The 22,956-nt window shown below is 43.8% G+C and overlaps 1 protein-coding gene across 16 annotated transcripts in view; it reads left to right on the forward strand.

Moving 5' to 3' along the window:
• LOC143215783 (venom dipeptidyl peptidase 4) overlaps nucleotides 1-22,956 on the forward strand; it is a 357,851-nt gene that overhangs the window by 52,813 nt on the left and 282,082 nt on the right. For all 16 annotated transcript variants that reach the window (XM_076438232.1, XM_076438220.1, XM_076438224.1 and 13 more), the window contains one exon: nucleotides 8,537-8,756. In XM_076438232.1, the coding sequence (XP_076294347.1) occupies nucleotides 8,537-8,756 (220 nt within the window). The remainder of the gene's footprint in view (nucleotides 1-8,536; nucleotides 8,757-22,956) is intronic.

The following is a 22,956-nucleotide window of genomic DNA, read 5'->3' on the forward strand; positions in this document are numbered from 1 at the left end:
AATGGTCGGAACCACTTTAAAGGCGGCGACGAGAGGAGAGCGGAGAGGAGAGAGGGGAGAGAGAAGGGCCACGTCCGTCGACGCTCGTATCGACCGGTTAACCGACGATTTTCTTGAGGTATTCGAAGAGGGAGAGAGAGAGAGAAAAGGAGACCGAGGGAAAAGGAGACCAGGTGGAGCGTAGTTTCATCAATTCAGATAAATGAAATTACGTCGGGTGCGTCGTCTCTCGTTCTATTTCATCCACAGGCTCTCTATGTTTTGTCCTTGCCGCACCCGCCGCCCGCCACCGTGAATTAAGTCCACTCGACGGCACCGTAGACAACCGGGCCACTTTTCCTCGGGTCCCTTTTAAGACTTTTTAAGTCGTCCCCTAACGTATTAAAATAGAGGACAAGACACCGGTCCCTTTCGGGGTAATACCTGGCAATCGTTGAGAGCGATGAGATTAATTAGCATTAGTGGCACTCGTTCCGTGTTACCCGGGCACATCTGCCGAATTCCTGTCGATCGACACCTGGAAACAGGATTATACACGGTCTCTATGTGCTTGTAACTAAGCGATGATTACTCGGCTTTCTTCACGCTTTCTTGCGAATTACAAACTGGATTTCCAAAATGCGAGGATACAGAGCGAATCTGCAGGGAAAACGGAGTAAAAAATGTGCAGAGAAATATCTTCACATGATGCTTCATTTTCGAAATAATCCAAGTCAAAAATCCTTTAACATACGCGACGTTTTCACGATTTTTTAAGCGTACGATTTCACTTTGCCAAATGTGAGGATACGGGGTGAATCTACCGGGAAAACTGAGTCGCAAACGTAGAGAGAAGTGTTTCTGTAGGACCCTTTGTTTCCAAGATAATCGAAGTCGAAGATCCCTCCGTTACGCGTGGTAATGAATAGGAAGCGACGACGTGTCTGTTCATAACTTACCGTAACTACTTCTTCCGTGTACTAATGCGTGCGCGTCGAATGAACTTTCGAAGTCGATTATCTCCGAAACGAACGCTCGGATGGAGAAATTGTTTCAGGTCTTTTTGATACAGTTTTCCGCACTGAATCGTTCCCTCTTGGTTGCAGTTTGCTTGTAGGATATGCATTCTTAGAAATCGGTAAGCAAGTTATTAGATCGAGACATACATTCCATTTATATTCATTCAGTAACTCATGATTACGATCATGCATGCATCATTGTAATATTCTTTAAGAACATTGATACCAGTATTGATCGCTCAAACTTATAGAAAACTGGAATTGCAATGTACTAGTATTGTAAATAGAAAGTGAATAAATATTCGGAAGCAGTGGATTATTTGCTTAGATAAATATGTACGATTTGCATCAAAACTCGATTTCCAGTTTCACGTAAAACCGTCGAATTATATCGAAGCATCTGTAAGCATATAACCATTACACGTTGCTTAACCCGTCGCCTTTCAGTTTCTTTCGCAACAGTGCACGTCAGATCTACATCATCATCAATAGTCTGCTCGAAGTGAAAGGAGTTCACTCCTTATTGTTACTCTGTATTCACAGTGGAGATCCAATAACGATAACAGACAATTTTTATCGCTTTCTCTTTATTCGAATTCTCTCTACTAAAAGTCTCTTCGAAGTGATTTCTCAGTTGAGAATTTTATGCAAAATAAAAATTATATAATAATATTAGAAGATTGGAAGCCTTGCAAACAGTTTTAATCTTTTTACTATTTTTAATTGCTGCCACTCACTTTTCCAATTAATAAAATTTATTTATCAATACACGATTGAAATTATTCCTGCCATCAATAATTGTATTAAAGATCTGGCAAACGTCTGACAGTAGGTCTCACAGCCTTTCAATCTTTTTACTATTTTTAATTGCTGCCACTCACTTTTCCAATTAATAAAATTTATTTATCAATACACGATTGAAATTATTCTTGTCATCAATAATTGTATTAAAGATCTGGCAAACGTCTGACAGTAGGTCTCACAGCCTTTCAATCTTTTTACTATTTTTAATTGCTGCCACTCACTTTTCCAATTAATAAAATTTATTTATCAATACACGATTGAAATTATTCCTGCCATCAATAATTGTATTAAAGATCTGGCAAACGTCTGACAGTAGGTCTCACAGCCTTTCAATCTTTTGACTGTTTTTTTAATTGCTGCCACCTTACTTTAGTGAATCAAATTTATTTATCAATACCGACACGACCGAAATTATTCTTGCCATCAGTAATTGCATTAAAAATCTATCGAACACATGACAGTAGGCAACTGTTAAGCATAAAAATCCAGTTTCTGCTCGGAAACTGCGAGATCGAACGCACGAGTGTACGACGGACTGTGACCAGCTGTGCAACTACTTTCGCGCGCGTTCACCGTTCGTAGCTGAAGAATCGAGGACACAAAGTTGTCTAGAAAAAGGCGCTCGAGCCGGCGCATTAACGTAACAGAATGGCGATTGGGTCGGCGCGGACCCGACGCCATTAACAGGGTCAAGTATCTCCACTTTGTGCGATGCATGAGAGATAGTGCTCGATAAAAGGATCGAAATATTCCAACGAGGGCAGTCGGGTAGTATACGGCCAGGCCAAACATAAAGTGTCCTTCGGAAATAATTATTTCGCAAAATGAAATTCCGCGACGAGCTGCTCGTCCCTCACGCTGCCGGCTTGTAATAGGATCCATCGTGAATGGATGAGTCCATAGGGAGCCAAATTTAATTTTGATAAAAGAGGCTTATAACGAGCGCGCAGGATCGTTTAAGGACACGCAGGGCTGTTACTTTTCTGAGAATATGGAATCCAAGAGGCCGAGCGATAAGACTCGGCCCGATATTGCCTCACGCCTCGGCCATATATCCCTTATCGCGGTCCCAGAGTAGCTTGCGAATCCTCAATTACGGCTGTAAGGAGGTTCCTCTAACTCTCGTGGTTTGCCGATCTATCCTCCCGTTTCGCAGATAATCGCGGATACTTCTTTCTCTCGCGGCAGATCATCCGCGGATAACTCGCCGCGCCCTCTCCTTAATCTCGCGTTTGCCCCAAGCGTGACAGACGCATTCAATTTTACTCTAATACCCGTCCGGACTTTCTAAATCTCGACCCAGCAGTATTAGGCTGTATGTCTCAGCGTTTGTCTCCGTTCTCCCCGATTCTAAGTGCTGGTGTCCCTCTGTCGTGCAGGAATTATTGGGTTCACGGGGGAAAGTTCGTTCCGTTTCGTGCCGTGAAACCATAGTCTCACTTTTAACCTTTGCACGCCAGTGGAAAGCGGACGATTCGCATTTCCTTGCAGTCGGCGAGTCTTGGGTTCACTAACAACGAGAGGTCATTGTTAATGAAATTTTTCTCTGGCGAAACCAGAGCAAAAATAAGCAAACCCGTGTTCGAGCGTTTTTCACAATACTCGTTATTAGACTGCTGATTTTATGCATTTATGACAATAGTGGGTACGTACAATTTAAAAGAGTGGAGGTATTAAAAAGATTTAAAGCTACCAGTGTATTAGTTTTAGTGTATATATTAGTGTATATAGTTTTACCTTAACAAGATAATAAAATGAAGAATGAAATTTTGATTTGGCTCCTGTGTCTTGCAATCAATGCAGACGGTTTTTATTTTGCATAAAGATCCACAGTCCACTCGTTATTTATCAAGATAATTAACAATTAATTTTATGATGTCCAGAAAATATCTGGATATACTTCTTTTCGCCTTCGTATATTTTACGATCGAGTCAATTTGCTACGCTATCATCTGGAAGTTGAGTAATCTTCGGATTGAATTAGAAAGCTTAGGATCAACTGTTTGGAAATATCTTCAGATGGCTTATTTCTCTGCAGAAAAATCTGTACAAATATTATGTCTCCTATTGTTTGTCGATTTCTGATCAAACAGAACGACCCGATGAATCTCTGCAGGGAGTTGGGAAAGATAGCGAAGGGCAATAGAAGTAATTCATTAAAATCACATAATGTAATGAAATCATTTTACTTTCTCTACTGAAAGAAATCTCTGTATCAATGCAGTGCGCAAGAATCAGAAGATAGCAATTTGCTTCCCACAACCATTGGCCCATTTCTCAGGTGCCGGTACCGACGATTTCGTCGATGATCGACGAAGGATTTATTCGCCACGGCGAATCATCGGATCCGACACCCGGCACTGTAGTAATTTTTAGGTCGCACGTTAGGTACGAGCTGAAAGATCATTCCGGAATTTACGAGTGCCGGAGGAAAATGAAATTGTGCCCGGCGCTTAGATCTGCTCGCCGGCTTGGAAACCACGTTCTAATAAAAGGAACAATAAAACCGAGCACCATCTTCAGAAATCTCGCCCTTTCAGGTCGCGGTACTGCGGTCGGGAAAGTAGAACGATCCACCGGTGGCTCGCCGAGAAAAATAATCCTGTCAGTAGTCCTAGACAAATAGAATAATCTTGTCCCGTGGTCAGGGGAATAATGCTGTCGGTGACCAGACCGGTAGAATAATTTTGCGAGGTGTGGTACCGGTGGAGAGAAACGCTCTTTACGCGAAAATGTTCTGCCAATAGACAGACCAGTGAAATAGTTTTCTAAGCTATCTGCTGAATAGAATAACGTTGTTTGTGTCTAGGGGAATGTAGAATGTATTATTCCCGTGTTCAGACAAGTAGAATGAACTTCTTTCAGCGTTCAGTCGAGTAGAATAAATTTCTTTCAGCGTTCAGTCGAGTAGAATGAATTTTTTCCTGCGTTCAGACAAGTAGAATAAATTTTGTTTAGTGTTCAGGCGCGTAGGATGAATTTTTTCAGTGTTCAGCCAAGTAGAATGAATTTTTCTCAATATTCAGACAAGTAGAATGAATTTTTTCAGTCTTCAGACAAGTAACATGAATTTTTCTCAGTCTTCAGACAAGTAGACTGACTCTCACCACGGTGCGACGAAGAAGAATATCTTAAAAATGTCTAACTGAATTTAACAACCGTAGCAAACAAAATAATCTTATCACTTGTCAGACAAGTATGAAGAATCTTTCCAAAGCTCAGACAACTATAATAACCAGAGACAGGGTTTAGAAATGTCCAACGACCCTGCTTGTGATCCGACAAGTAAAATAATCCTCTTTGTCGACAGACAAGTGTACAATCCTGTTGCAATCCAGACAAGTATAATATCTCTGTCTGTGACAAATAGAATAACTTTTCCAATGTTAAGACCAACGTTCCAGTGGCCAGATAATTAGAATAGTCGCCTGAATAATCAAGCGAGATTACGAAAGTACGACCGGGCCAGTAATCTGACAAGTTCCAAAGTACAATAATCCCCCTCGTCGTCAGACAAGTGAAATATTCCTATTGGATACCACACAAGTAGAATATCCCCGTCTTTGATCAGTAGAATCATTTTACGAACGGCGAGACCAGTGGCGATCGGTGCCAGTGCCGAGAGAAGTAGAATAATCACTTCGATGGTCAGACGAGGGAAATTAGGAAAGTAGAATGACCCCGCCGGCGATCCGACAAGTGGAATGACCCTGCTCGTGGTCAGATAAGTAGAATCATCCCGTCGATGGGTCGGCAAGGAGGATCAGGAAGGTAGAGGGACCTTGCCATTGATCAGGAAAGTGCGAAAGACCCTTCGGTAACCGGATACTCGAAATATTCCTTTCAGGGGAGAGGGAAAATAAAATCAATAAACCAGAACTGTCTTTGCGAGCGAGGAAAAAATCCTGGAGGTGCTAAAACCAGTAGAATAATCCTGTCGATGGTCAGACGAGGGAAATAATCTTGTCAGTGGCCCGATACGAGAAAATGTAAAAGTAAAACACGTTCGTCAGAGATTTGCGAGCCTCTTTCACCGGCTGTATAACCAGCGGAGCGACGTGTTCCCAGACTAGCGGAATAATCCCGCCTGTAACCGAATGAACGATCATAAAGCAAACGCATTCTGCAAGAATTTGCGAGCCTCTTCCGCCCAGGTGTATAGCCTGTCGAGAGACGCGCGTTTCCACGATAAAAGTTTCAAGGCTCCACCTCTCGGATATCATATAATCGTTGAGGAGAAACGTGTCTCTCGGTCACGTCGCTCTACAAGCTCGCGATGGTCTATCGATCTCTCGTTTCGTCCGTAGGATAATTGAAAGGATCGGGCTCCTAGTTCAACGACAATCTCGAAGACCCGCGCCCGATCCCCATCGATATTTGTTCAAGATGAACCGCGGAAGAATCCGCTCGGCGATTTTAAAACCGCGATTATGACCGCGCGGACCACCATCCCCTCCCTCTTCTTTGAACCCCAGTCTCGCATTCGAAATTGATCGCGCGTAGCCAGCTTAAGGTCGCTCTCGCACGGCGCGGTTGAAATTTAATGACCAGGAACCTGGCGAGCCGAAATGGAGATCGAGGCGATCGAAACGCTGCTCGGAGACCGCGCCTGGCGTCCCTCCATTGTCATTTAAATCTCCGGATTATCCGACAACGATTCTCTATTTTCGAGTACATCTTTACGGCCGCGGTCTGCTCCCCTCGAATAATTAATGCGACTTTGCGTGCAACCTTTGTGGTGCGCCTGGTTAAACGGAGAATATTTATGCCAATTCACATTTTTGCGCAGCGAGGAGCCGCGGGACAAAGTTTCATTGGTTCGACAGTTTCCGATTCGAGTGGCTTCGAATTGAATCGAATATAAAGAAAAAGTAGATCTATACTTGGGCCCAAATAAGAAGGTACTTGTTCTGCGCATGTTGTTGCGCCGCAGCCATAAAATTCATGGCGTCAGCCAATGACCGCGAGGTCGGCAAAGTACGAGTATTAAAATTAAAATTAAAATTATTTGGGCTCAAGCATAGTGTTAAGAGTGGCAGAAATCATCTCATAAAAATCAAATAATGAATAAAAATCATAATAATTTAAATAGTTGTAAAATAAAAAATCCGAGACCTATAACTGGTGCTTGTAGGTTTAATGATAATTGTAAAGTGTAAAGAAAGAATCTCGCTCTCCGGATAAATAATTATTTTTATCATATTATTTTTCCGGGTGGGTGGCCGCCGCGCCGCTCTCTGCGAACGGAGTCTAAAGGGCGGTTTCTACTCCGCGGAGCGTTCGACGCATCCCGCGAATGGCTGAATGAAGTTCTCGTCAGGGAAGTTGAACGTCGCGTTAAATCGGTTCAGAAGGTAAATACGAGAAGGGTGGGCACAAAGGGAATCGATAGGGACGTCGAGGGACGTTGCCGTTGCCCGAGTACTATAACAAAAATCAGGGAACACCACGCCGCGCCGCGTCGCGTCGGTGCCATTAAGCGGCTTAACGCGAGCGAACAGTACTCGGCGTGAAAATGGCGACTCGCTTCGTCGACGGTGCTAATTATTAATGTCGCGTTAACGAAGATAACGGGCGGCGAAAGTCGAGTCGGAAACCGATAGAAATAAAGTTCGATGCTCTCTGTAATTACTTAATCAGATTTGATTTAATCTCCTCGCCGGCCACCGGTGATCGATAATGGGTCTCGTTCAACGGGGTAATTTAACATTTTTGTAAACGTGAAATTAGCCGCTGCCGGGAATTGATGTAGCTCGAAATACAACTTTCGAGGTTGATTAATTTCGTTGTTCGCTGGCTGGAGTCGTGTACAATTCCGTTTAATGTACGTATCTGGGGAATTTTAACGCATTTTTGATTAAACGTATAAACGGATTCCGCTGCCACGAGAAATCCAAAAGCTTGCGGGTCCTGTCGGATGATGATAAGTCACAGAAAACGCTATGTTAAATCCGTTTCAGTGCCCTTTCGTTAAGGACGGCTACTTGAAACGTACAGTTTCGCAGTTTTACAATCGTTAAGGGAAATGGTCAATGTGCCATAAAATAAAATGTGCTTCAATATTGCAATTTTATATTATTTACTACTGAAAAAATCTTACTTAATTCCGGCGTGAATCAAAGATTTTGAAGCCCTGTCCACACTGTTGGAAGTAGCCAGCGGAGATTTTATGTAACAGCACTAGAATAATTTAAAAACGCTACTGAACATATCAACGTATCGATCGCTATTTATTCCATGATTTTCAAATAGCAACAACAGCAATTCCAATTGCGAACAAACAAGTCACCACCAGTAATGTAAAAGCAGATTTATCAGCTCTATTTTCATATGGGTCAGTTATAGAATGGAAGAAAGTAAATTTCTACATCACAAGAAATTTTGATTTTGCATAAAGATAGTCGAAAGTTTACCGAATGTACTTTGCAAACATGTCAGATGAATAGCAGATCAAACACGAGACAAGTCTGCGGGCTAAGTCTGTTTGATGGTCTCGAGAGCCAGATGGGTGCAGTTAGGGCTGGCCGGGTCACAGGCGGCAAAGAGAAGTAGTGCGCGGCAAGCTTCTCGGGTTCAATAACAACGGAACAACAAGGACCCTGTCATAAACCGGGTCCTGGGATCTGTCTTGAGCAACGGTTTCTGACTCTCGAGCAACTCGGGCCGCGCGTGTATTGTTGCAAACGAGCCTGTTAGACGGAGGAACTAATGCGACCTTCTCGGATTTGTTGCAGGACCTGATGACGAAGAACAAGCAGAGGAACTGGCGGCGTTTGCTGGCCGGTGGCTTGATCGTCGCAGTCGTGCTCGGCTTGGTAGTCGCTGCGTCGGTTCTTTTAACCGGAGGCCCGGATTCCACCGGGCCGAAAACGCCAGCGGCACTTGGCATCTCACTTGAAGAATGGCTGGCTGGCTCGTTATCCCCGAAGAGCTTCAACGGCATGTGGATGAGCGGTAAATATCGTACATCTTTCCTCGGGCTTCTAGTCGGCAACCGTGTGCATACCATATCGATTCGATTAGAAAATTGCGATTGATTCGGCCGTTCCCTCGATTTCGGCGTTTCCTTACCGAGGCCGCTAGTGAATTGCACCTGTGAATTATAGAAACGGCGCGCGGCGCTTTCCGCGGAAGCACGTCGATTAATCTTGTCACCCTTGATCCTTGAAGCGGGATCGCAGGCACGACATTTCTCGAGGTTTCGGTACGGTGTACGGCGAGAAATATTCTTTAGACTTTAACCTTGTTTTGTACTTTGTACAAAAAGTTATAAACTGCTATTGTTAGGTTGCATATACGTTTCCAGTCAGAGAAACCGTACCTGGTTCGGACCATCAACATTTTCGACAGGTTCAATGTGCTAATGTCTCGTCAGACTAGTAGAATAGGTCAGCCAGCGACCAGCCATGTGAGTAGAATACGTGAGTCGAATACGTGACTCATTAATGAGACCAATAGAATACATTATTAACGCGTCAAGTAAAATAGATCGCTAAATAACCGAGCAAGTAGAATAAGCCTCTCCGTGGTCAGACAAGCGAACGATCCTCTTGTTAATGCATAAAATATATCTGAAGTAAATGTGCTCATAATTATGAAAGTGCTCTAAGTCAAAATTAAGAAAAGAGTTAATCAGTTATTTACTGTAATTACTAGACTGCTTAACAATTGACAATTTAAAACAGTGAAGGTATTAACAAGATTTAAGGCCACCAGTGTATTAGTTTCACCTTAATAAGATAATTAAAAGAAGAATGAAATTTTTATATGGCTCCTGTATCTGGCAATCAATGCAAACATTTTTTATTTTGCATAAAGATCCGCAGTCTAATAATAACTCAGTTAATTCAATGTAATTTCATGAATTTGTAATCTAATTCAAAGGAATAAAATAGATTTACAGACGTTAATCGAAAACGAGGCGAAGTCAGGTGAGGGACATCAGGAAATCGGTGTGAGAAGTGAAAATTGCAGGTCGAATAGTTCTAATGGTTACATTAGAGCGAACGAAAAATGGTAACGGTAGTTCCGGCGCGACGTTCTCGGCACGGTGTTCTTTAATGTGCCCCGGGTCCCGAATGTTCCCAAGTCTTGGATTTCACGGGAGTTCGAGGGTAAACAGTTTGAAAATTGATACGACTTCGAACCCCCGCCGGCACAATCGCCTCGGAATTCAAAGGGAAAACTTCTAAGCTCTGCGAGGCGCGACCAGACGCAATTAATTCTGGAAATGGTATCTTTGTTTCTCGAACAAACGCGTCTGCGGCCGCCAGCGAAAGTGAAGTTACACCAGAAACGTTCGAATAGTTTGTACAGCTTCCGGCGAGTGTTAGAACCGCGAACGCTCCTTTCAGGGATCGTCGAGGGATTTAAGGTGCGGAAAGAGGAGCGCTATAAATCAGTTCTGGTGAGTTCGATGGGGCAATCTGTTTCCGGAATCTTTTCCCTTCTAATGTTCGTCGCGGCGACGAACCAAGACGCGAAATCAATTTCCGAAAGAAACGTTCTGCAAAGATAGAACCCGATAATGTTCGCGCGTTTGCAGGGAATACGAATCTGTTACAAGGCGCACGGGGCGCACGCTTTTCGGAAAAATTTCATACAAAGAACGTTGATTTTTCGCGATTCAGAAATTCCAGCCCCGGCGAGAAGGATTTTCACGTTTTTCCTTTAGGGATTTTACGCTTTCGTCAAATAGAATAGGTGTCTTAATAGGAGGTTCTAAAGCGGAACGACTTAAGTTATATTCTCATAAAGTTTACGCGTATCCCGCAACCCGGCCGTAAAAGATAGAATCTTTGTCGCCAAGGGGAACGAGGTGTCATGAATGAGTAAGAGAAAATATTCCTCGATGTGTACTGGACAGTGTAGAGCTCGTACACCTAATAACTGGCGAACGGGAACATTGCTTTGAGATATGATAGCGGCTAAACAGCCAGGTGTCCGATCGATTTTAGCCTGTTAGACAATTTGATTCTGCCTATTACATGGCCGATCGGCGTCGCTCTTGCACGAAAAAGCTCAGTATTAATTCGGGAAGGTCGGCGACACCGTCCATTAAGGCGTAATTCAATGATTGTCGAAAATGATGTTTGCCATACGTAATGGCGCAAATCGATGGCTCGTATAAGCAGAGGGTAATTAACGTCATGCCGTCCGGCACACAGGACGTGTACCTGGTAGATACAACCGGCATCGAAACCCTCAATTTGCGGGAATAGCTTGGCCCTCCCGCAGCAAGGGACGAGTCGCACGGAGCCATGATCGCTCGCACGCTAATTGCTGCCTACGTCAAATTCCCTCGATTGCAAACCGCTGCACGGCCCGGCGGACAACCGCAATAAAGATTTCAGTCTATTAATCGGGATTGTAGCAACGATTGTCTCGGACCCTTTGCCCTCTCCGATCCATCGATCTTCCGGAGCAGCTCGATCCGGAGACGTTCCGCGCAAACCTTTGAGAAGATTAGAGTACTGAGTGCGCGAATACATTCCGGGACAGAAAGATAGATAGGGCCCGAAGAAAGTGAGTATTTTAATATGTCAACATATTCTGGCATGCCTGTATGTATATGTACTGAATGTCATCGACAATATTTATTTCAACGGAATTCTAGAATATTGCCAAATTAAAAAAATGTATTCCAGATGAGTGGGAGCAATTAGAGCAAAAAACTATTAAAGAACTCCATAAATCTTTGCGAAAGAGAATGATGGCTTAAATGTAAAGGAGGAGCCACAAAATATTAAGCATTAAATTCGTTGATTTTCTGTTATACGTATAACATAATTTTAAGTTAGATGTGCTATCACTTTGTCGCACCATATTTCCTTAAAAATTCTATTTTACCACGTTTTTTTTTTATATAAAATTGTATAGACTGGCGATATTCAATTCATTTTCATTTCTCTCTGTTCATAGAGGTGTTTTGCAAGAATGTGTAAAAACAAAACCTTGATTGTAATGTTAAATAAATAACCGTTACGTTAATTTTAAAGTGTGCTATCTTTTTGTTCCGGAGTCTATCTAAAGCACCGGATTTCATTCATACACGAGAAAAACGAGTAGGTATTATTCAGTAACACACGCAAGTAGAATATTTTACAAATATCCGTTGGATCACTTGTATTGTCAAGTCGAATAGGACTGTCTGCGGTGAGACAAGTACAACGAGTCTACTGTGGATAAGACAAGTAGAACGAGCTTGTTAAGGAGAAGACAGGCAGAATGGTTGTGTTAATGATTCGACAATGGTATGTACGTGTTCCGGCTGTCGGACAAGTAGAATTGGTTTGTTAACGGTCAGTCAAGGGTAATAGAACTGTCGATGGTGAGACAACAGGAACAGGTTTGTTGTCTGCTAGGCAAGTAGAATAGACATATTATTGCTGGGACAAGTAGTATAGAGTAGTCAATGATCAGGATAAGAGGATACCTCAATGACAAAATAATAAAATTGTTATACGAAAATGTATTTTCTCCTTTAATTGCCTTAAAAAGTCGAAAATATTGTAACGTTCTCGATTTCCACTAATATCCTTTGATACTTGTATTAGATCTATTCGTTTTTGTGCATAAAATCGAGGAATCAGTCTGCCAATCATACCCAGACTGCGGATTTTATGCAGTTACACCGAAGATGGGCCATTTTAATTTCAAACAGTGAAAAGATTGAAACCATTTTAGAAGATCAACAAGACTTATTAATAAAACCGCTAACGGGGAAATGAATTCCTATTCAGTCCCTACAACAATTTTGATTTCGCATAAAGCTCCCTCAGTCTGATCCTCTGCAATTAACTAGACGGATCGCGAATGCATTTATTCTTGCCAATAAAAACGCAGCGTATTCAGCAGAGGAGTGAGATAACGTTTCCGACTAAACAAGGTGATCAATTCATCCTGTATCGGTTGTCGTGCGTTCTTTTTTTGCGGGAAGAATGCGGCAGCTCAATATCTGTCGAGGCTGTCGTCGAGCAGATGCAGGGTGTAATGTAAGGGACGGCCGCGTCTCGCCGTTGCATAATCGATCTGCAAAGGTTGCTGCATCCCCACAGATAGGTGCAGTTGCGACTGTCACGTGGTGTAGTCCGCATGCCACCACGTAACAAGTGATACGAATCGTTCGGAGCAGAATTTTCTGCCTGGAAAGGAGACCAGCACAGGCGACCAGGTTTTGGCAAGTTGCCTCGGGGCCTCGAGAGGCAATCATGACGAGGCACTGAGGCCATCAGCTATTGGCCAACGGCAGGCTGATCATTTTAGAGAGCAGGCACTCCTTCTTGAAAGTTAACTGTCAGCTGGAGATATTTCTTCCCTCCTCTCCTCATTCTCATCCCTCTTTCCTCTTTCCTCGCCCTTCGGAGAAATTCTCTTATCGGGTTACTCTCACTCGATCAGAGTTTCTTGCGTCTTCCACTGGCGCATTTCATCGGTTAATCGAAGTTCTGCTTTCCCATTCGCGATACCGCCCTTCGGAACAAGTAACTGTGGTTCTTGTGTCTTCTCTGAATTCAATTGCACGGTTACTCGATACTCTGTTACGCGAATTCGGGCTGCATAACGCTCGAGAAGCTGTTGGGTATCGAGCGCAAGCTATCGCGAAACCCCTAATTACACCGACGAAAACACTCGCCGTGTGTCCAATCTGTAACTTTCGATTAAATATTCTCTGCGAAGAATAAAGAGAAATCTGAACGCTGACGGTAAATGATGGATAGCATCACTTAGCACGCGATCAACGATTAACGACGCACTGTCACAGCGGTACTGTCGCGTCTGAGTGTCCAGTATATCCGCGGTCGGGAGCCGCCGTGCTCGCGCGGTGCACGGCCATTTTTCAAGGGCTGTATTCCTCCGAAAACGAGGGCCATTACGTTGAAAATTTCATGCCGCGCTCACGACGTGTTTTGTCGTGAGGAATTATCCGGAGTGTAGCCGTCCGCCGAGAATAAACACCTCATAAATCTCGGCCGACGGATCCCTGGGAAGAAAGCCCGGCCCGTTTTCGGATTTCGCTCACGCTCTCTTAAACAGGCGGAACGGCACGAGATTGACTCGTCGTCCGGTTCACCTCCGTGACGCGCGGCATAAGTTCCCGGACCCGATCGCGGAACACGGCCAAGTTTCCGGAGCGGAGTCACGCGAAAAACGTAAAACTCGGGAAGTTCGTAAACAAGTCGCGGGCCAGCAGTTCGCGAACTGTTCGTCATACCGTGCGTGCAACCGGCCGGGACGGCCCGTACCCAGCCCGCACAAAGAAGACATTCGCGAGCAATTTCTTTGATCTTATCGCGCCGCTGAAGAACCCGTAAAAAACGTGCTCCCGGGGCCAGGGACGGCAGCCAACTTAGTTTGAAGCTGTTCGCGAAACTTATCCGCGCGGGCTCCGATCTCTCGCGAACGCCACGGTGCACGTCAGCGACTCGCTTCTACCGCGAGGATAACGAGCGACGGCTGCCGAAGGGCCAGCTTGTCAATTTTTTTCTGCTGAACGCCCGCCGCTGCTGCCCGGTTAACGGGCTTCTCGATATATGTTCCCAATGGTCGAACAGGTGCCGCCGTGGACATTTCGGAGTCGGTTTCGCGAGCGAATGTACGCGAGAAGACACTCAAAGAGACGAAATCGTGGTTTTATATTCAGACCTGTAAAACGATCTTCGCAATGGAAACACGAGGGAAATATGTCTACAGTCGGACGGGAATAGGGTTGCCATCTATAAAATCGCGAACCTAGCCTGAACGACATTTAATCAAAATAGGATGACACTTTTTTTTACATGTCTGTAAAATCAACTACCCGGACGGATGGCAATCCTAGACGGGGGGAATATCTGACCCATAGTTAAACAGGGAAAACGTCTTCTTATAATCAGACAGGTTAAAGTGTTAGGGGACATTCCATGCCAAATCGATCACTTTTTGCAGACACCACCGTCGATTTTGTTCTAAATGAAATATGTTGTAGTCTATCTGAAATTAGGGGTTGTTTAAGTGATCATTTTGCCGGTTTCGAGTTTTTTTAGAAATGGCAGGCCTTCAAAGTTTCCGAAGTCCTCCAAAGTCCTTCCCGAATAAAACAAAAAAAAATGTAGCTCAATCGGACACACAATTCCCGAGATAAAAATTCGTAAGCGAGGCCCGTTTTCGCCGAAATGGGCAAAAATTGAATACTTTGAAGGCCTGCCATTTCCAAAAAAATTCGAAACCGGCAAAATGATGACTTAAACCCCCCCTAATTTCAGATGGACTACAACATATTTCATTTAGAACAAAATCGACGGTGGTGTCTGCAAATAGTGATCGATTTGGCATGGAATGACCCTTAGGTTAGTAGCCACGCAAGTAAAATAATCACATCAATGGCCAAAGAAATGGAAGAACCTTGTCAGACAAGTAGTACAACCATGCCACTGGTCGGACCAGTGAAATAGGCTCGCGATTAATGCGGATTTCATGCACTTATATCAAAAATTAAATTTAAAACGGTGAAAATGTTCCACTTTATTGAACGTAAGTGAAACTCCAGTACTCTGCAACGAATGCGAGCTTTTTTGCAAATATTTAACAAATGATTAAGTGTAAGTAAGTAAAACAAGTAGAATATCCTCACCGTGGACAGACATTTAGGGTACATACCTTGCCAACAGTCATGGAGTAGTGGAACAGTGTCGTCGTCGACCGAACAAGTACAAAAGCTCTGACATTCGTCAGTCAAGTAGAATAGACCAGCAATTAATCTGGCAGGTGGTCCACTCCGGCATTGATCGGCCAAGTAGTACAGTTCACTCATTAGTCTGGCTAGTAGAATAATCCTGTCAAAGCCACGCGTGATTTGAGGGTTGCGCCGTGGCTAGACACGCGCGTGATTAGTGATCTGCTAAGTAGAATATCTCACCGATTATCCGACAAGTAGAATAGCCCTGTGAATTATCAAACAAATAGATTAACCATTTCTCGGCGATGAAACAAGATCAAGCGGAATCCGTGAATTAACAGTGACGGTAACGAAGCACCACTGCGTCGTACAGGAAACGATGTAGTGGCGGTATAGTTTGAAAGTTATCAGTGATACGAAATCTCTCGGCTCCGGTGACAATTTAATTTCTCCTGGTCAACGGAATCCGCCGTTCTTTTCCCTGTTACAGTCTACCAAAGCGGTCAGCGATTGCCGCAGCGATTCGTACGATTCTACAACCGGGGGGAAAAAAAGGTGGAAGGAACGTGGTCACACGGCCGCAGCCACCGCGCGATTTGCAAGTGAAAAACGAACGGGTCCGAATAAATAATCTCGCGCGGAAACGCGGACCGTAAAGCGGCGCGGTCAGTCGCGGACAATACAGACGATCTGCCCCCGGGGAATTCGTGTAGGAAAGGAGCAAACACGGGCGAGCGAACGATAAAGGAGCAAGGGATGAAAAAGAAGGCGAGGAATGGAGGGATGCGTAAATTTTTCGGAAAGAAGGCAAAAGCGCAACCCTGTAATTATTTCTGCCTCTTCTCGTAATCCTTTCTGAATCAACGATGCCCACGAAATAAAAAGAGAACCGGAACACCCACCACCGCACCGCACCGGTCTACGGGGGTGGGAAAAAGGGGTTACAAGGCTGGTCGGGAAAACGGAAACCGCACTGTCAGAGCATTCCCAGCCGAGCAACGCTCTCGTTCCCGGTATTTACATTCGTCCCCGGCGAGCAGCTCGACGATTCCCGTGCGAACAAAAGGAGAACCATCGACCGGAGACAAATTAGAGATTTCTGCGGAGCCAACCGGGTCGAAACGTTGGGATTTTTTCGGAAAATAACACGAAAACCGGGTCGACGTCGCCGCGGAATGAGACGTTCGACGACGCCGGAAGCGCCGCGCCGGTGATCGAACCGAAATCACCTCCGCCGGAAATGTGTCCCTTTCCGCGCGTTCCGGCGACGTCACCGGCCACGTCGTCGCTGGATATTAGATGATTCGTACCACTCGCTGGAAAAATGCGAGCACCACCGTGCCGGATTCCGCGCGTTCGACTCCCAATGACGTTCGGTTATCGGGAACAGATAATAATACGTTTCCGGCGATGTTGCGGCGGAGGAGCACCCTTCGAAAGTCTCTAGAGTGAACGTCGGTCGCTCCCCGAACACGCCAGTCACGGAAAATTAAAAATCTGACGTCCTCTGAAATATGAAAAAATCATTTGACGTCGTATGTCTTTTAAAAATTGGTATTACAGAATTCTTCGTGAAGGATACTGGCCTTGTCAAAATTTTGGAAACGGAGGATTATTTGTTTTATTCAGTTGAGGGCCAGTCTTTGAATTTGCAAGGTGCAGAGATTTTTTTCTGTTACTTTTTGTAATATCGGAACTCTTAAAACATTACCTATTATTTTAGTGGTGAACAAGAAATACTCTTTAATTGGTACAGTACTATCACTCAGTCGTGAAAATAAAACTACTATTATTCAAGGGAGTGTAAAGTGTTCTCTCCGTGGTTAAATATGTTAATTGGCCATTTATAAGACGTGTGAATTGTTCACTGGTAGTCAAAGAAGTAGTCAGGCAAGTAAATCGGTTCTCTATTAGCGAGATATGTTACAAACTTAAAAATTTTAAATATTGAGTTGTAAAGAAAGCAATGCAGGATTTATGTTCCTTTGTTTTAATTGCAATTTTGTACCCATAAATATTTACCTTAATTTAATGAGTTACATGTCATTTTAAAGCTTGTTTCACGCTTTATTTAATTATGCTTTTGATATTTGATTTTATTCAAATTTTTATTAAATTATTTGGCTTTTACATCGTCATACATGCAGTATTACGATTTCCTAATTAAACTGCGGATCACTATGCAAAATAAAAATTGTCTGCATCAATTGCAAGCAGATAACGCACTAAAATCTATGTTCCTCTTGAATGACCTTAATAAATTGAAAACAATCGACGTTCCTGAACTCTTTCGATGCATCTACCAGTTTAGATTGCACCAACTCATTGTTGTGATAAATGCATTAAAATCCTCAGTCTATTCGTTATCAATGGAATGTCTTTTATTTCCCAGAGTCGGTAAGCTTCGCGCCAGTTCTGAACATGTTCTGTGCGCACTGTTGGAATCGCTGGAATACCTTTAACGCGGAAACGGCTCGCCATGCGAAAACGCAATTACGCCCGAATTACACGAAATCCCCGAGCATCGATTCGCGCGCGTCTAATCTGCGAATTGAAATTAATTCACCGTTCTAAATTCGGCAAAACGCGTCATAAAACGGCATGATTGAGTTGTCGTTTGCTTCGACATCATTGGCGGAGCGCCGCGCCGGCGGGAGTCGGTCGCGCAATATTTGATTTCAGCGGCTAACAAGGAACAGCATCGCGTTGACAATTCCCGACGTCCGCGGGATTTCGCGCGATAAATCGGAAAAAGTTAAACACGGATTTTTTCACGGCTCGATGTTGGTTAGTTGCCGAACACCGCCTCGGAAATTTGATTAAAAATCACCGCTCTTTCACGCTCGTCACCAGGCATCGTTCCGTTTCTACTTTTCGAGCTCTATTCGATTTATCAACTTCATTATGTCCGTCGAATCTCGCCGGGGAATTTTCTTGTTGGAGCGGTGAATCGAGGCATTTGACATGCGACGAAGACGTTATTAGTACTATTATTATTACATTTGCGAGTCGGTGAGTTCAAACAGCCGAAAATCCGCGTATTTTCCAGGGGCAAACGTTCGCGGGCACGTGGACAAACATTCCGCGTCCGCGTCGCCCGCAGATTCGTTGATAGAGAGCGAGAGAAATAGAGAGAGAGAGAGAGAGAGAGAGAGAGAGAGAGAGAGAGAGAGAGAGAGAGAGAGAGAGAACTGGAAGTAACGTTTTCCTCGATACACCCGATACACTTTGTATTTCCGGGCAGCGCGGTTACAAGAAGTTCCGGAAGCTGGCCGCCGTCGAATACTTTTTCCGTCGCGGTTCGGTCAGCAAGAGTGTGCGAGAGGGAGAAACGGAGAGAGAGAAACGGAGAGAGAAGCTGGACGCGAAAGCAAATGTTTGAATTCTGTCGACCGAATAAAGCCTCTTAACGGTACAATGGGATCTGCGAACGAGAAACAGATTTCGGGGCGGGGGTGTGTATCGGGCGGGAGGGCGGCGGAAAGAGAGGAAAAAGAGGAGCAACAAAACGGGGCCGAAACGAAACAAAAATAAAAACAAAAGCGAAAAACGAAAACAAAAAGGAGGGGGAGAAAGATAAATCGTTGCGTCCGTTGGTTTTACGGCTTCACGCCCGCGCCCGCAACAGACCAGACACGTCGGCGTGTTCGATCGACGTGGCCCGGTATTTTTTTTGCCTTCGTTTCTGTCCCGACCACCGCCGAAAAAATTCCCCTTCCGTCGTAACGAGCGGTACTCTCTCCCTTTCTCTTTCTCTCCCGACGTTCGCGGCGCTGCCGGCTGCAGCCGGAAGCCTGTATCGTTCACGGTTTATCGGTGGAACGCAGACAGAACTAAATAGACCCAGGGGCTAGCCTCGATCTAGCAGTGGCTCGATGCCGAGCTGCTGCGGTTCGGCCTAGCGTGAAACTCTCATCAACCACCATAATTACCGCCATACAGCACGCCTTTCTCGCTCTCTTCCGCCCGCAGAACTGCGCCGCCCCGCGTACCTCGCGACTCTCCGCGCACACCCTTTCGCCTCGCTGCTAACCTCACCCGGCCTAATTCCGACCTCTCGCTTTTCTTTTTGCGATGTGGGTCAGACGCTGGAGTACTGCTGTTTGTGGTCGGACAGGTAGAATGATGGACCACTGGTCGGAACACTATTAGCACCGACTAGATTGCACCAGTAGATTGTGTCGTTATTCGTGGGCCGAGTAGATTGGGACTGTGTTCATCAGACATGCCAATTGCGCCACTGTTAGCCAAACGTGCGAGAGACTTTGCTTTTTATCACCTAGAGCACATTGGACCGCCATCTTGTTTTTGGTAGAACTGATTTTTTGTTCGGTAGGTATAAAGAAGCTCCCAATTCGTCAGATATTAGTTAATTTCATTCTCTAGATTCTAACATTTCATAGCTCATTTTATAAAAACCGGGAGAAATTTCTTTTCCAGTGGAGTGGGAACACGTAGTGGAGTAGGGAGGGCTGGCGCGCGGAGTGGGGATCGCTAAACGCGATCGAGCGTCGCGCGGCGAGGTGTGACGGTTAATATAAAAATTTCTTTTTTCTCCTAGACGCACAGTTTTTTAGAATTTGTTTTTTAATATTGCATTGTCATCCAGTTCTGAGCTATGTTTAAAGTTTCAAGTCTCTAGCTCATCGGGAAGTGGTTTAAAATTCAATTACAAGATTTGACGCATACAACAACTCGGCAAGCTAATATAAGCGTGGTAATACTAAAAATCGGCACATTCTATAAATGCATAAACTTCTACAGTCTGGTTATAAGATGCAGGAACCACTTTAAGAACGTTTCCCTCCCTTCAATAATTTTAGTAAGTCGAGAGTAATATTTATTTCAATTTTTAAACTGTGTCAGATTGCAGCTACTGATTTTTGTCATAAGTTTTGAACAATTGGTTGGAAATTTAGATCAGCTTTTAATAAAATGAATAGTAAATTTAGTTTCTTATTAGACTAATAGTATGTCTCATTAGACTAACAGTATGTCATAGAATGTGGGGCTCATTGTTGGTCAGACAAGTAGAACGAATCTGCAGTGATCGGGCAAGTTGAATCGGTTCAGTATTGGTCCACCATTATTCAGTCATGTAAATTGGTAAGCAGATGGGACCGCTATTGATCAGCCAAGTTGTAGTGCATTCTAGTAATCCAATCTGTGAAATGCTCCTTTCATTTGGCAGACAACAATGGGAATCGTTCAACGGTCACAAAAGTAGAACAGCAGCATTGTCAACGGGCGAGCAAGGAGAACTGCTCGGTGCACGAGCAGACAAATGGAAGGGACATTAACTTGTACAACTGTTAAGAAACCACGAGGAAAATAGCCTTGTTAATGATCACGTACGTGGAGTCGAGATATCATTAGTCAGACAGGTAGAATAGTCATGCCAGAGGTCAGACTAATGGAATCGTGCCTTCAATGGTTTGTTTTTCCCTTGAACTTCTTTCTGCTCCCTGTGCCAAATAATTGGTAATAAATCCCTGTATTAAATAATGGATGGACTTAATTTTATTTATACATAAAATTGTGTTATAAATATTGCTCTTATATGTACGTATCTTACTTATCTTGATCTTGAACAGTTTCTTTAACGGAAAGTCTTTAGTATCGCTTCAGCAAAAAGCTTTTGCATGACAATCAATTTCTTCAACGCTGTATCAACAGTTTCTCCCCCGTTTGATTTTTTTCCATAGTAATGCGGTACACTGTGATTAATAAAACAAGCGACAGCCGCTCCGACTATAAAAGGCCTACCGAGTGGCTATCTAACATCTCGACATATTTCTCTGAGCTGGTGTCACGCGAATGCTATGCAAACGCACGTAATTATTGCAGAATTTTATATGTGTCAAAAATATGACGTATGCGAGACCTTTATTGCGGTTTACTACTGAGCAGCGAGTACCATTATAAAAACTGATTTATTCACTGCAATAACAATCCAAGGATGGTAATTAAACCACCACCATCAATAACATTAAGGAGACACTCACGAATTATTTTTATTGTTCGAAACTTGAGAAATGGCATTATTTCCTAACGTAATAATCATAACTAGACTGCGGATTTTATTCATTTATGACAAAAATGGATATGCACAATTTAAAGCAGTGGACATATTAAAAAGATTTAAAGACATCAGCATATTAGTTTCGGCTTAATCAGATAATTAAAAGAGGAAAGAAATTTCTATTTCACTCCTGTGTCTTGCAATCAATGCAAACATTTTAATCATAACTTATTTGATGCAATGGAAACAATAAGTACTAAAACCATGAGGAAGCTTGTTCTCAGGTAAAATTACAAAAATTGTTAATAGCTAAAATAGTCTCATAGAAAAAAAAGTTTAATATCCCTACGAACCAATTGCACATTTTATTACTGTGTACAACGAAATGAACGATGTGGTCAGAAAATTGGACAAACCACCCGTGGCAGCGAACTCGTTGTCGCGAGATTAAAACAATGATAGAATTAGCCGCAGCGCGGGTTCAAGAAGAGAAAACTCTTGTTGTCTTGAGGCCGAGGAAATGGAAATGAAGAGAACCATCCTCGCGAGCAGTGGAGCAGCCGGGGCAAAAAGTTTGTGGGTTCATTGGACGGTCGTAGTCGTTCGTTCCAATTTTTCTCCGAGTGGGAAGAGGAGTCTTAAGAAAAACCCGACGCGAATGGACTTGTTGTCGTTAATTTTTGAGAACGGACTTACCTCTTTCTCCTGCGGGCCGACTGTCCGTGAAATCTACGGCTTCCGTGAGAATCGATTGACATTAATTTCGCGTCCGTTCCCTCTGTAATTGCATCCGCCGACGCTGTTTCTTCCAAGGGGAGGGAGAAGAAGAAGAAGAAGAAGAAGAAGAAGGAGGAGTGGTTCTATATATTTCTACGGTTCAGTCTGATCGCGAAAGATGGCTCGGTCGGGCTCCACCATTTCTCATTGTTACCGGGAAAATGTGAATGCCGGTTGCACGGTTCTGTTCCACGGTTCTTTTGGCCGCGAGGAAAAAATCGAACCCTGAAACAGATCCGCTCGCTGTATCTCTTCTCTTTGTCCGCGGGGGATCAGGCTTCCTTAACCCCTTCAATTAGGACGACTTCCGCGGATGTATTCTCTATTCTAGAAACCTTTCTTTCCTTCACCGGCAAGAAAACCCGACCGTGCTCTCTTTCGTTCGACTTATTTCGACGCGCCTTATTGCGCACGAGAATCAACTGCACAAAGAACCAGGGCCAAATAAGAAACTCTGCTCTCGGTACTGTAATCGCGCGTTCATCACTAGACTGCGGATTTTATGCATTTATGTCAAAAATGGGCACGTACAATTGAAAACAGTGGAGGTATTATAAAGATTTAAGGCCACCAGTGTATTAGTTTCACCTTAATAAGATAGTTAAAAGAAGAATGGAATTTTTATATGGCTCCTGTGTCCTGCAATCAATGCGAACATTTTTTATTTTGCATAAAGATCCGCAGTCTATTCATCACTG

This window comes from Lasioglossum baleicum, chromosome 14 (assembly GCF_051020765.1).
Source record: "Lasioglossum baleicum chromosome 14, iyLasBale1, whole genome shotgun sequence".
NCBI classification, from domain to species: domain Eukaryota; kingdom Metazoa; phylum Arthropoda; class Insecta; order Hymenoptera; family Halictidae; genus Lasioglossum; species Lasioglossum baleicum.